The sequence below is a fragment of the Gossypium hirsutum genome, chromosome A02, assembly GCF_007990345.1.
Source record: "Gossypium hirsutum isolate 1008001.06 chromosome A02, Gossypium_hirsutum_v2.1, whole genome shotgun sequence".
NCBI classification, from domain to species: Eukaryota; Viridiplantae; Streptophyta; class Magnoliopsida; order Malvales; family Malvaceae; genus Gossypium; species Gossypium hirsutum.
In genome coordinates, this window is record NC_053425.1 from 49,028,424 (window position 1) to 49,041,298 (window position 12,875).

General features: G+C 31.6%; 1 protein-coding gene across 4 annotated transcripts; it reads right to left on the reverse strand.

Moving 5' to 3' along the window:
• Positions 1-7,864: 7,864 nt before the first annotated feature.
• Positions 7,865-11,303, reverse strand: LOC107951966 (probable serine/threonine-protein kinase PBL18). Of its 4 annotated transcripts, XM_041084769.1 has the most exons (7): positions 10,992-11,303; positions 9,629-9,903; positions 9,416-9,551; positions 9,177-9,307; positions 9,023-9,074; positions 8,850-8,950; positions 7,865-8,619 (listed from the first exon to the last, which is right to left on the reverse strand). In XM_041084769.1, exons 1-7 carry the CDS (start codon positions 11,062-11,064, stop codon positions 8,092-8,094), a joined length of 1,296 nt encoding a protein of 431 aa, XP_040940703.1. In that variant the 5' UTR covers positions 11,065-11,303; the 3' UTR covers positions 7,865-8,091. The 4 variants fall into 4 exon arrangements, with proteins under 4 accessions (XP_040940703.1, XP_040940700.1, XP_040940706.1 ...); XM_041084766.1 differs by having other exon boundaries at positions 8,850-9,074; XM_041084772.1 differs by lacking the exon at positions 8,850-8,950 and having other exon boundaries at positions 7,865-8,849; positions 8,951-9,074; positions 9,629-9,718; positions 10,992-11,299.
• Positions 11,304-12,875: the final 1,572 nt, after the last annotated feature.

Here is a 12,875-nt window from a genome sequence, read left to right on the forward strand (position 1 = left end):
TATATATATATTTCATGTATTCCTTATGTTATATCTCCTTGTATGTCAGTGGTCAATGCTTTTCGTTGGAGACGAATCAATGCTGGAATTGTATCTTAGTTTTGACTATACATTTTTCAAAGCATAGATGAACCCTAGGTTGACGTGCATAATCATAATTTTTCTAGTTGGAAGGATATATTCCTGGGATCAAAAACCACTGTTACAAATCCAGTGTTTTCCTTTTTAAAAGGAAATAAAATTGGTGTCCTATAACTTTATTAAGTTTCGAAGAAATTTAAAATCTAAGTTAAGTAGGATTGATAAATAGAGAACAAAGTTTGTTCGGTGCTATTTTCTCTATCCATTATATTAAAAAATTTAAAGAATTTATGGCTATATATCAAATAATTATTTTCAAGGGTGAAGTCAAAAAGAAATTTTGAAAACAAAAAATTAAATGTGAGAATTAAATTTTATATCTTTATGATAGTAAAAACATAATTTTATCATTTTAATAGTTTATATTTTTATAATTTTTAAAATGAGTAAATCAATTTTTATTATTTTTTGAATGTCAAATTGTAATTTTATTAATATTAATTTAAAATTATATAAATTATAAAATATTTAAATAAAAAAAAATTATTTTAAGATGGATCAGGACTTGTCAGCCCCTAACTTTGTCATCCACCAATGACATTATGAAGGGAAAATGCATTTTGTTTTACGTAGTTGGACAATGATTGTAACATCTTTGATTATTTACTTTACGAAAATAACTTATATTAACATCATCTTAAAATATATAATTTTCAAGCACTAATAAAATTGTATCATATCATCAAATTTTTATTACATAGAAATATTAATGTATGCATATTCATGTACGATGTCTTCTTTAACTTTAATTAAATAATTTAAAAAATATTAAAACTTTCAAGAAGAAAAAACATGTTTGAAGCCATGTGGGAAAAAACATTAAAAAAATGAAATTTGAAAATGTTAATCAATAATTAATTTTTTTTAATTGATAAAAAAATCATAGGAGAAAAAATGAAATCGAAAAACTAAACCAACAATTAAAGTTAAAAAAAATAATAGAAAAAAATTAGAAAAAATTGAAAATTATAATATCAATTTTTAAATATTTCATTCATATTTAACATCCTCTTTAAAATTTTATTTTATTAAAAGACACTAACACATAAAACATTATATATTAATCGAACTAAATGTATAATTTTAAGATTTATCTTTTTTATTTTATAAAATTATTTTAACACTGTAATAAAGTCCAAACATAAGTTTTATACATATCATAACAACTTAATAGTGGCCGGAAACACATATTTTCTGAGATTTCATGCTCATTTAGTACCAAACCTGAAATTGGTTGTCCACCACAGCGAATGTTGTGCCTTTACGACCCTAGCAATCACAACTTTTAAAGCTTCGTTTACACATCGGAGAAATTGATGCTACATCAACGTCAAGAAAGCTTCCTTTAGGCTGAGTGCAACTGCTTAAATATTAGGAGAAATTAAACGAGGTTCCAAAGTTTGTAAAATGGTTTGCTTTTCTTTTAAATTTTTATTCGTTTCTATTTTGCATGTTGATACAATAAAATATCGATGATATTGTTGAGTATAACTCTTATTTCAGTCAAATTTAAAAAATAATATTCCTGTTAAACTCTGTTTATTTATTTTAATTAAATTTTGATTAGTATAGATTATTTTATTATTATTTGACCTATGAATTTAGCCTATAAATAGACTCTTTTATAACCTTAGAAAATACACTTATTAGAAATTAGAACTCATAACATTTTTGGAGAATTTTGTATTTATGTTTTGAGGGTTCTTTATTTTTCGAGTTTCGGGATTTAGTTTTTATCTTCATCTTTATACTTTTTGTTCTTTTGTCATTATAGTAAAATTATCTTTGTCCGTGATTTTTTATTCTCTTTGGAGATGTTTTTCCAGTTAAATTTGTGTGTTCAATTTCTCAATTTCTTCCACTATTTTTTTTTACTTGTTCCTTCGTTAATCGGGTCAATCCCTAACAAATGGTATCAAAACTAGTTCAATTTTCATAGATCAGCCAGTTCAGATATGACAACAACAAGGTTTGACATTGAGAAGTTCAATGGTGTCACAAATTTCAATCTGTGGCAAGTTTGGATGATGGCAATTTTAATTCAGATCGGCCTAAAAAAATGTCATTAAACTCGAGAATATAAATAAGTTAGAATGGGAAAAGCTTAATTAAAAGGCTTTATTTGCAATCTAGTTGTGCCTCACGAATAGGGTATTGCAAGAGGTATTGATGGAGAATACCTCATCCGCCTTATTGAAAAGGTTAGAAACTCTTTATGCGACTGAGTCTCTAGCTAACCATTTAATGTTGAAACAACGTCTATTTACGTTTCGCATGAACAAAGGTGAGCTTCTTAGAGATCACATAAGTCAAATCATTACCCTTTTAAATGATTTAAATAACGTTGAGGTTCAAATTGACAATAAAGATTAGGCTATGTTATTATTATGTTCTTTACCCCCTTCATACAAGTCTTTAAAGGAGACCTGATTTATATCAGAGATAAGCTCTCGTTTGAGGATATGAAGGGTCATTTGTTGAGTAAAGACAAACTTGACAATGAGTTTGGTTTGGATAGTAAGGCAGATAGGCAAACTTCTGTTTTGGTAGCATCAAAGAAGTGAGACAAAAGGTGTCACTATTGTAAGAAGTTAGGTCACGTCAAAGCAGATTATTATAAACCATGAAATAAAAGTGTTGCTGAGAGTAACGAGGAAGATGTAGTTGGTGCTAATTTCTTATTAGCGTCAACGAGTGAAATCTCTGAGCTTACGTCCAAGTGGATCCTAGATTCGGAATGTTCTTTTTCCACATGTGTCCCAATAGAGAATGGTTTTCCACATATAGTTCGGTTGAATGTGGAGTTGTGCGCATAGGAAACGATTCATCTAGTAAGGTAATTGGTATTGGTACTGTTAAAATTAGGATGTACGATGGGATGATTAGGACACTCTCAGATGTCAGGTATGTACCTGATTTACGAAAGAATCTCATCTCCTTGAGTATTTTTGTAACACCCTATGACCCCCATCCGTCGCCGGAATAGATTCACAAGGTATTACCTATCAGAAGACAGATCAGACTAACCATTCATAATCAATCATGCATAAAATATAGTTTCTTTGATCTTTCAACCATGAACAAATTTTAACCAAATTAAAATAACTAATAAATTTCAAAATAATCGACACATAAGTCCATTGAACCATATACTCATGTTTAGGAATTAAGCAAGCCATTTTCGCATGGCTAGAATATTTACAATTTCAAAATATAACTTGTTTCAAAAGAGAGCTAAGCCTATACATGCCATCTTTCAAAATATAAACTATCAAAAAGTACCAAAACAGTGACGATAGTGTGGATGACTTTGGACTTGAAATCCCCGAGCTCGTAGCTTTCAAACAAGATCTATAAAATAGGACAAACATAAAACATTCACAGTAAGCAATTAAGCTTAGTAAGTCTGAAGTATTTTAAACAACAAAACTTATTTATGCACATTATTCTCATATAACATATTCGAAATGCAACACTAATTAGCCGAATATACATAGCCACATTAAATCCATTTCATTGACTTATCATTTCTTCAAAGTTCGAATTACATAATCACACCATCTAAATGACTCAAAGTAATTCTTTGATTCGACTTTATAAAATTAATTCAGATCACTGCATTCACATATAATTTCAATGATCATAATCATATATATAAAATATACTTTCATGTACTAAATTCAAAATGGCCGAATATAAATATACACAACCACATTTCATATACTTCTCGTTTCACTTCATAATTTAATTCACATTATCCTCATATGCATAAACAATTTATACGTACATGGACAATTTAATCTATCGAACGAATCTAGATGCCGTATAGCATAAATCTCATATTCATAGACTTTTATTATTTCACCGGCAATTAGCCTGCTAGGTATAAACCTGAACTTATTATCGGCACGAAGCCTGCTAGGTATAAACCTGAATTTATCACCGGCACAAGGCCTGCTAGACATTAAGTCCGAAACTCATTCACCGACATTATGCCTACTAGGCTCATGGCCCGAAACAATTTCACCAGCTAAAAGCTTGCTGAGCCATAGGCCCGAATAATAACTCGAATATAAATTTCACAAAATCATAACATATACACTTCTTGTATTTATGCATTTCACACAAGTTAATCACATTAGTCCACTTAGACTTCATTCACGTATAACCACTTAATAACTATCACACTATCGCTTCTTAATTTACCATTACATATCTTCCATCTCATGAATATAACTTAGGGCAATATGATCATAACAAATTTCCTTATTTCACTTTCATGCATACCATTCGGCTTTATACATGTATATATATGTATATATGCTAAAGGTATGGATAAATTCTCGTGACATATCATGATTCATTCAAAAAATAACTTATGTTTAAATACTTAAAACTTACCTTGAGTATTTCCGAACAACTACAGGTCGGCTATTCAACTACTTTAGCTTTCCCCTTATCCGAATTTGCTCTTCTATGCTCTTGAGCTTAAATTCAACAATTTTAAACTAGTCATTGTTTGACTATTCAAGCATTACTTCAAAAATATAATATATATATATTCGAATTTCACACATATAGATCATAGTAAGTTTATAAGAAAACAATAAGCAACTCATTAACAATTTTTATCAATTTTTACCACATAATCACAAATTCACTACAAGTTGTCTTCCTGAGCAACAGTCACTAAATTATTTATAAATGGAGCTACGAAACTCCAAATCAATTGCCGTTAATTTTTCCTGAAAATAGACTCATATATATCCTATCCATAAAATTTTAAAAATTTTTGGTTTGGCCAATCAATACCAGATTTTTCTTAAAGTTTCCCCTGTTTCACTGTTTGACTAATCTGACCACTCTTCACTACGAATCAAATTTCTCATTGTACAGAATTCAAAATATGTTCTCGTTGATTTCATTTGAAACTAGACTCATTAAGATTTAATTACATAATTTATTCAGCTTCTAACTCAACTCCCACAATTTATGGTGATTTTCCCAAAATCATATTACTGCTGCTGTCCCAAGCAGATTTACTATAAATTTACTCTTTCACAACTCTTTGCATTCATATTATTTAAACATGTATATCACCAATCAATTTCATCACATATCTATAATTTCACTTAAGCATAATCTCAATACAATACATCATGCTCAATGATTCGCACACAATTGTTCAAATTAGCAATTATAAGATGGTTCCACACATAGCCCACCCTTATCGATAATTTACGATGGTTTTACCCTTACTCACATATATGACATAGGCATTTAAATACTTCAGTGTCAACTTTAATTCAACTGAATTCAGCCATTGTACCATTTCATAACCACAGTTACTTTTGTCATTCATATCTAAATGGTATTTCACATAATTCATATAACCTTTCACCAAGACCGAATACACATATACACATACGACATCTTCACCTATGCTTCTCATTTCACATTCATGATTCAATTTCAATCGATCTAACATTTTAATACTCAAAATTTGCTCAAATCATTATTAAAGTTCAAATTCGGCTAACACACATATAAATACTAGAACTAAATATTAACTTTGCATTTCACCATAATAGCCAATTGCCATTAAATAATTAAACCACAATTATTCAATTTTACCAAGCTTCAAACTTAATTTATAACTATCTAAATCATTTAAAACATCCAACATCAAAATTTCTTTGCATTTCATACTATAGCCGAATGCCCATTCCAAGCAATTGAGCCACACATAGTTCAAATTTCAAAATTTAAACTTATAAACTTACAATCATATGGATTTTAACATTATAGTCCATCAAACTTTCATTCATCAATTTCTATCATCAAATACAAAATTTTTGCAATTTCTTATCATGACCGAATGCACAATTAACCAGCATTTAACAAATTAATTCATGGGTTTAAAGTAGAACCAAGAGAGGAACTCAAAAACATGAATTTTCAACCAAACTACCATGAACTTACCTTGAATTTATCTCCCCCAAATGACCGAATATGCAAGAGCTTCACTTCTTCTTTTTATTTTCTTTAGTTCGGCTAAGTGATAGAAAAAAAATAAAGCTCCACTTTGTTTCTATCACCACATTTTATGTTATAAAATAACATATATTATTTTATACCACAATTTAAGTTTATAATTTATTATTATTATTATGCACATGATGCATTAAACCAACCCACTACCGTACACTTAAATAAAGTGGTAAAATAGACATGCAAATCCTCCACTTTAGTAATTTACAAAATTAATCACTTGAACATTCACCTATCACATTTTCAAAGTTTTTCAAACAAGTCCTTTTTTAGCTAATTCCACATTCAAATGACAAAATTAAGATACAATACTTTCACACATGCACTTTCACATATAATGAACATAGAATATAACATTTAATTATTTTCGTGACTCGATTTTGTGGTCCTGAAACCACTTCCCGACTAGGGTCAAATTAGGGCCGTCACAATTTTAGACTTGAAAGGTTGTAGAATCAACATCGAGTCGAGCGACATTAAGGTGTCTCATGGGGCTCTTGTTTTGTTAAAAGGTAAAAGAACTGGCAGTCTTTATATTCTGGAAGGTTCTACAGTGACCGGTGAAATCGGACGTCTCTCGTCCGTTACGGAGCAGAAGTCAACTCGTTTGGAGCAGAGGCAACTTGGTCATAGAAAGGAAAAATGCATAATCGTTTCGTTGAAGTTTTGAATATAGGTTCTGAAAAGTTAGAACACTGTGTTCATAAAAATCATATCCAGGTTAATTTTGATTTGGTAGTGTGCAAGTCAAAGGCTAGAAGTCTTCCAGTTTCTAAGCACAGATTTGACTTAGTTAATTCCATTAGAGATTAGAACTTATAACACTTTTGGAGAATTTTGTGTTTACATTTTGAGGGTTTTTCTTGTTTTTCGGGTTTCGAGGTTTAGTTTTTATCTCAATCTTTGTACTATTCATTCTTTTGCCATTATAGTAAAATTTATCTTTGCCCGTGATTTTTTATCCTCTTTGGAGAGGTTTTTCCACGTTAAATTTGTGTGTTCAATTTCTCAATTTCTTCTACTATTTTTTTTACTTGTTTGTTGTTTAATCAAGTCGATCCTTAGCAGATACAATGAAACTCAATGATTATTTACATTTTGTCCTAAGGAGTTATAGCAAAAAGAAGCATGTAGTACATTACAACGTTACTTTTTAGTTACATGGCTACCAAGTGAGTTTTTTTTTTATTTCAAAATGTCACCAACAAATTTAACGAAAAAAATTTAATGGTGTTAACAATTGGACTTGAATTTTGAAATCTAAAACGTAAATGGACTAAATTCTTGAAAATAAAATAATTATATTTTTCCATATATTTGAATAATTGTACTCTCATAATTATGTTCGAAAATATAAAACCAAATGAGACTTAGGTTTTAGAAAATGTAAAATATTTCATGTGTTGTGAGTAGAGTTTTTAAACTCTACAAGTAAAGTCAAGGTTGATATAAAAGTATATTAAAATATTTTTTTAAAAAAAAATCAAAATTTTAAGGGTGAAGTATCCGTATATCAAAAAGAAATGCCAATCAAATATTAATTTTGAAAGCCTAAATCATTATATTTCTTTGAAAAATTATTCTAAGAATGCCTCATTTGATTTAAATTGAATATGTGGGACTTCTCTAAATCATCCAACTTTCAGCAGAATTAGTAACAAAAACCACCAAATAAATGGAATATGATTTTGACTTAATTGATTCAGTATGTAAAATATCAAACCTTCCTTATCCACATATCAAGCAACTGAAGATTTCCATTTTCTTATACGAAACCATTCATGAAATTTGTTGCATAAAAGCTTCTGCAAATGGTATTATGTTGTATACAAAATCCAAATAATCCTCTACCTAACCAAATTTACCCCACTTCTTTTGTTTTTGGCACCTTGCATTAAACTAATATGAATTCCATAAAGCCCCCTTCAAAGGGTACTTGTTATTGTATTTGGAACTCTTCACTTGAGGTACATCACTTGAGGGAGAGACGGGCCCGGATGCATTGCTTTGGGACCCAAGGAAGGACAAAGGAAGATCGCTTGGGGATAAAGTGGAAGCCAAGGCTGGGAAAATTGGTCTTTCAGATGAACCTCTTTCTTGGCGAGGGAAGAGTTGCCTACGTAACTCTCTTAAGCTAAGGGGAGGTCCATCGCTTTGGGACGAAAGGGAGAACGGAGGACCATCGCTTGGGGATGAAGGAACATGTCTTGGGGACGAAAAGCCAGACAAGCAAAGAGGGAAAATTGATCTTTGAGATGAAACGCTGTCTAGTGAAGGTGAGGGAAGCCAAGGCCTGTCGACTTTGAACCCAACGGAGGACGAAGGAACACCACTTGGGGATGCATGCGAACCCGAGAGAAGACGAAGACGTCTGAGTGCTGATAAAACCTCAGCCATTGAGGGCCGGACCTTGTCTTCACTTACACACTGCAATGCAATGACTGCAACACCATAAGCTTCTCTCTTGGAGTAGGTTCCATTTAACTTGGTATCCATGATTCGGGATAACAGGCGTTTATCGCCTAAATAAGGTTTAGCCCGATCCACTAGAAATTCCATTATACCAGCTGCTGTTTCACAAACAGCCTGGCGTCCGGAAAGCAGTTCAAGTAACACGACCCCGAAGCTATAGACATCACACTTTGTATTTAGCATACCTGCACAACATTGGAAGAGCTCATTCGTACAATAAGATGGCCATGAGCTTTACCAAAGACTATGGTAAACAAAGATTGCATAAGAGGGCAACCATAGTAACCTGTAGCAAGATATTGAGGGTCAGTATATCCTTCAGTACCAAAGACTCGAGTTAAAACATAAGATTGATCACCAGTAGGGCCTTCTATTGCGTAGCCCAAATCCGAAAGTTTTGCATTGAAATCCTGCAACAATGATATAAGATGGGTTTTAATTAGTATCATTTATAGAATATAACTTCGATTCAGCACTACAGCATACTGCAACTTGGTTTTTAGGCAACATACCGAATCTAGTAGGATATTCGCTGACTTTATATCTCGTAATATAAGCCCTAGTTCATGTAAGAAAGAAAGGACTCTAGCAGTATCTATGGCAATTCCAACCCTTGTTTCCCATGACAATGGTGGAGAACAATCTGAAATTAAGACAGCATCAAAATTAATGAACGAACACACATCTATCGGCATAATACGAAAAGCAATCATAAGCAATAAAGAATACGTTGAAAAAGGTACTAATTCACCTTTGAAAAGAAGATCCTGCAAGCTGCCTTTAGATAGATATTCATAGACCAAAAGCCTATCCTCCCCTTCCGAGCAATATCCAAAAAGCTTGACCAGGTTCCGATGACGAAGTCGCCCAAGGTTACCAAGTTCAGTCTACAGTCAACACAATCGATACATGAGCCAGGAACATTTTTCAAAGAAAGTGAACATGATAGAATGAAGAAACCAACCAGCCACTGCTCGTGACCCTGAGTGCCAGTGGGACTAAGCTTCTTCACAGCAACAGCCATTCCACTTTCAGGGCTTGCAGCACTAAGAGTCTGCTCATCAAAGAACCCCATGTAAACATAACCGAACCCACCTTCCCCTATGAGATTCTGGGAACTAAAGTTCATGGTAGCCTGTTCTAGCTCAGAATATGTGAATGATTTCAGAAGAGGGGGTGACAATATACAACCACTTCCAGTTGTTGTTTCATTCGGGCGAAGGTTTGGAAGTCCTGAAACTGAAAGAGAAAAAAAAAAAAAAAAGGTTCCCTGCAATGAGCTAGAACAATGCTGGATGAATGGTACATTGTGTGATAGTCCAAAAGTAACCAAAAAAAAAAAAGGTTATTTAATTGCTTACCTTCAAATATCATTTTCAATAAAAAAAAACAGATTAGCATAGGAGCAGCCCAAGAAAGATAGTTTCAAGCACATAAGATGTAAATAATTATGAATTAGTGGTGGGAAACTTGAGCAAAGAACATAAATTATAAATTTTAGTAATCTTATCAATATCAGTTCATCTACATAACAATCTTATGCTAAACTCTAAAAGTAGTTGACAATGATGCATATATGAACTAAATACTGAAAAAAACAGCCCAGTGATGTATGCAACCATACAATTCTAACCATAAAAAAGGACCTTTCTACATGAACTAAATACATTGCTAGATTATCATAATTGAATTCATTCAAGGATTTACAATCAAAGAAGGGAAACAATTCCATATTTCTATACTATAACATGCCACCATCGATTACTACCTTCCAAGTGGCAATTTACCAGTGCAAGCATATATCTTTGCTCACATTTTAAAACAGTAACAAACCAATGATAGCATTAGTACCTGTGTACTTGTTTTTAAGACCACTTGAAGTGATTAACAAATACACAATTTAAGGGTAGAGGGTTTAGGTTAAAGACTCTATGTCAACCTAAAATCAAGAAATCCACAAAGAGAAAACAACAAACCCTGTATAAAAACCAAAAAGAATGCCATTAATGAATTGAATATAAATCGGTAACAATTATTAGATAAAGCCATTAATTTAAAGCATACACAAGGAACCTGAAAGATATAAAGGATAAAGGTAGCCATCCATGATTCTTAAAAAAGAAAGAAATTGCATGAAATAAGAAGACCCCATTAAAACATTATCTAAAGTAAACGGAAACCGTTCAAGAAAGCAAGAAAAAAAAAAGGAAACGACTGCATGAAATGAAAAGAAACCACTAAAACATTATCTGAAGTACTTAAATGAAAGCTTTCAAGAAAGAAAGAGACGACTGCATGAAAGGAAAAGACCCCCATTAAAACATTACCTAAAGCTGCAGCATTGAACTGGATAGGTCTTCTTGGTCGAGCATGGAATAATGATGGGAAGCAATTGCCCATCTCTCACTATCTTTCTTTAACTCAAGTACCTACCTTTTCTTTTCCTTCGAAATAAACAGTAGAGAAATAGAAATGGAATGCAAAAAGGAAGAAGAAAGGTGAATATTGTATATGGGTTTTGCGTAAAAAACTTAAAGAAGAAGCAGATTAAAGAACGTTAAAGTGATGAAGTGCCTCCTTGTAGCAAGGTCTCTGCTTCGTCTTCTTGTTCTTTAGCATGAAAGCAGCGAAAAATGAGGCTTCTCTTTTTATAGGGGGAAGGAAAACGGAATTAACAATATTAATCTTTTTAAAAATTATGTGCTCCAATTCTCTCTAGGGTTGATGTTGTAATTGAACATTTTCATTACTTGCTTTAATTTTAATTCTACAAGTATAATTAAAAATAAAAATAAAAATAGGTAATCATCGTATTTTTATATAATTTATTTTTTATATATATTCATTTTGGTTCTTAAAGTTGTGGCATGTATATAAAATTAACATAAAATTAAAACAAAATAATTAGAAAAAGATAGCATCTTCCTCTCCATTTGTTGCCATGGTTGGACAAAAACACCATAGGAGAGAAGCTTAAACATTCAGCTGGTTTAAGCCTTGCATGGGTAAGTTTTGAGTCCTATTTTTAATGAATTTTATGTTTTTGAAATCGTTACAACTAGGTCCAGGTAATTTGTACCTTCGTTTTTGAATCTGTTAAAAATTTTAGAAGTTGTCATTGACTAATCTTGGTTGTTTTTTATGATAATTATGTGTTTAAAGCTTTGATTGTGGTATTTGGTTATTATGTGAAGTAATTTTTATTAGTTTTTTATTTAAGGATTAAATTGTCAAAATGTCAAAATTTCAAGGTTTGATGGTGAATTGGAGGTATAATTGGGACTATTTAAGGGCCTAGATTATTCGTCTGTAAATTTTGAACTTGATAAAATGGTTAATTTGATGATTTTCGGGTTAAGGACTAAGTAAAAGCTATAAAAGTTAAGGGCAATTATGTACTTTCAAAAAATAAAAGGGTATAAAATGCATAATTAATTAGCATATGAATATAAGCTAATAAAGGGAAAACTTTACATTTTAGTCAAGATCCTATTGACTTACGTGAAAAAGGGAAAATTGCGGAATAATTCCTAAACTTCTGCAACTATTACAATTCAGTCCAGGTAAGTTCGTAACTTGATTAAATCAATTAGTTATTGTTTTGGTTGTTTAATATCTAATTGTTTATTTATGAAACGAGTTCGTTGGCTTCAAGGAAATGATTAAGACCACAGTTGAAAGATATTATGGCACTATACCAGAAATAAATAATACCATAGTTGAAAGAAACTATGGCACCATAAACTAAACGAGTAAGACCATAGCTGAAAGACATTATGGCATCATGATTCTATCGAGTAAGACCACAGCTAAAAGAAGTTATGGCATCACGATTCTATCGAGTAAGACCATAGCTAAAAGATGTTATGGCATCACGATTCTATCGAATAAGACCATAGCTGAAAGACGTTATGGCATCACAAATCAAAGAAATAAGACCATAGTTGAAAGAAACTATGGCAACACAATGGGAAATGAATAAGACCATGGTTGAAAGATATTATGGCATCAAGATGAGAATAAATAAGACCATGGTTGAAAGACACCAAGGCACCCTCCGATCATTTTCTATTCAGATAACATATTTCAAGTGAGGCATGTATCGTAAGTATGAATAAGTTGAACGTTTGACTAGTATAGTTTGATAATGAATGTTAATGCCTTGTGTGATTATATATACATTATATGTCTATAAATATGCTAAATCGTGA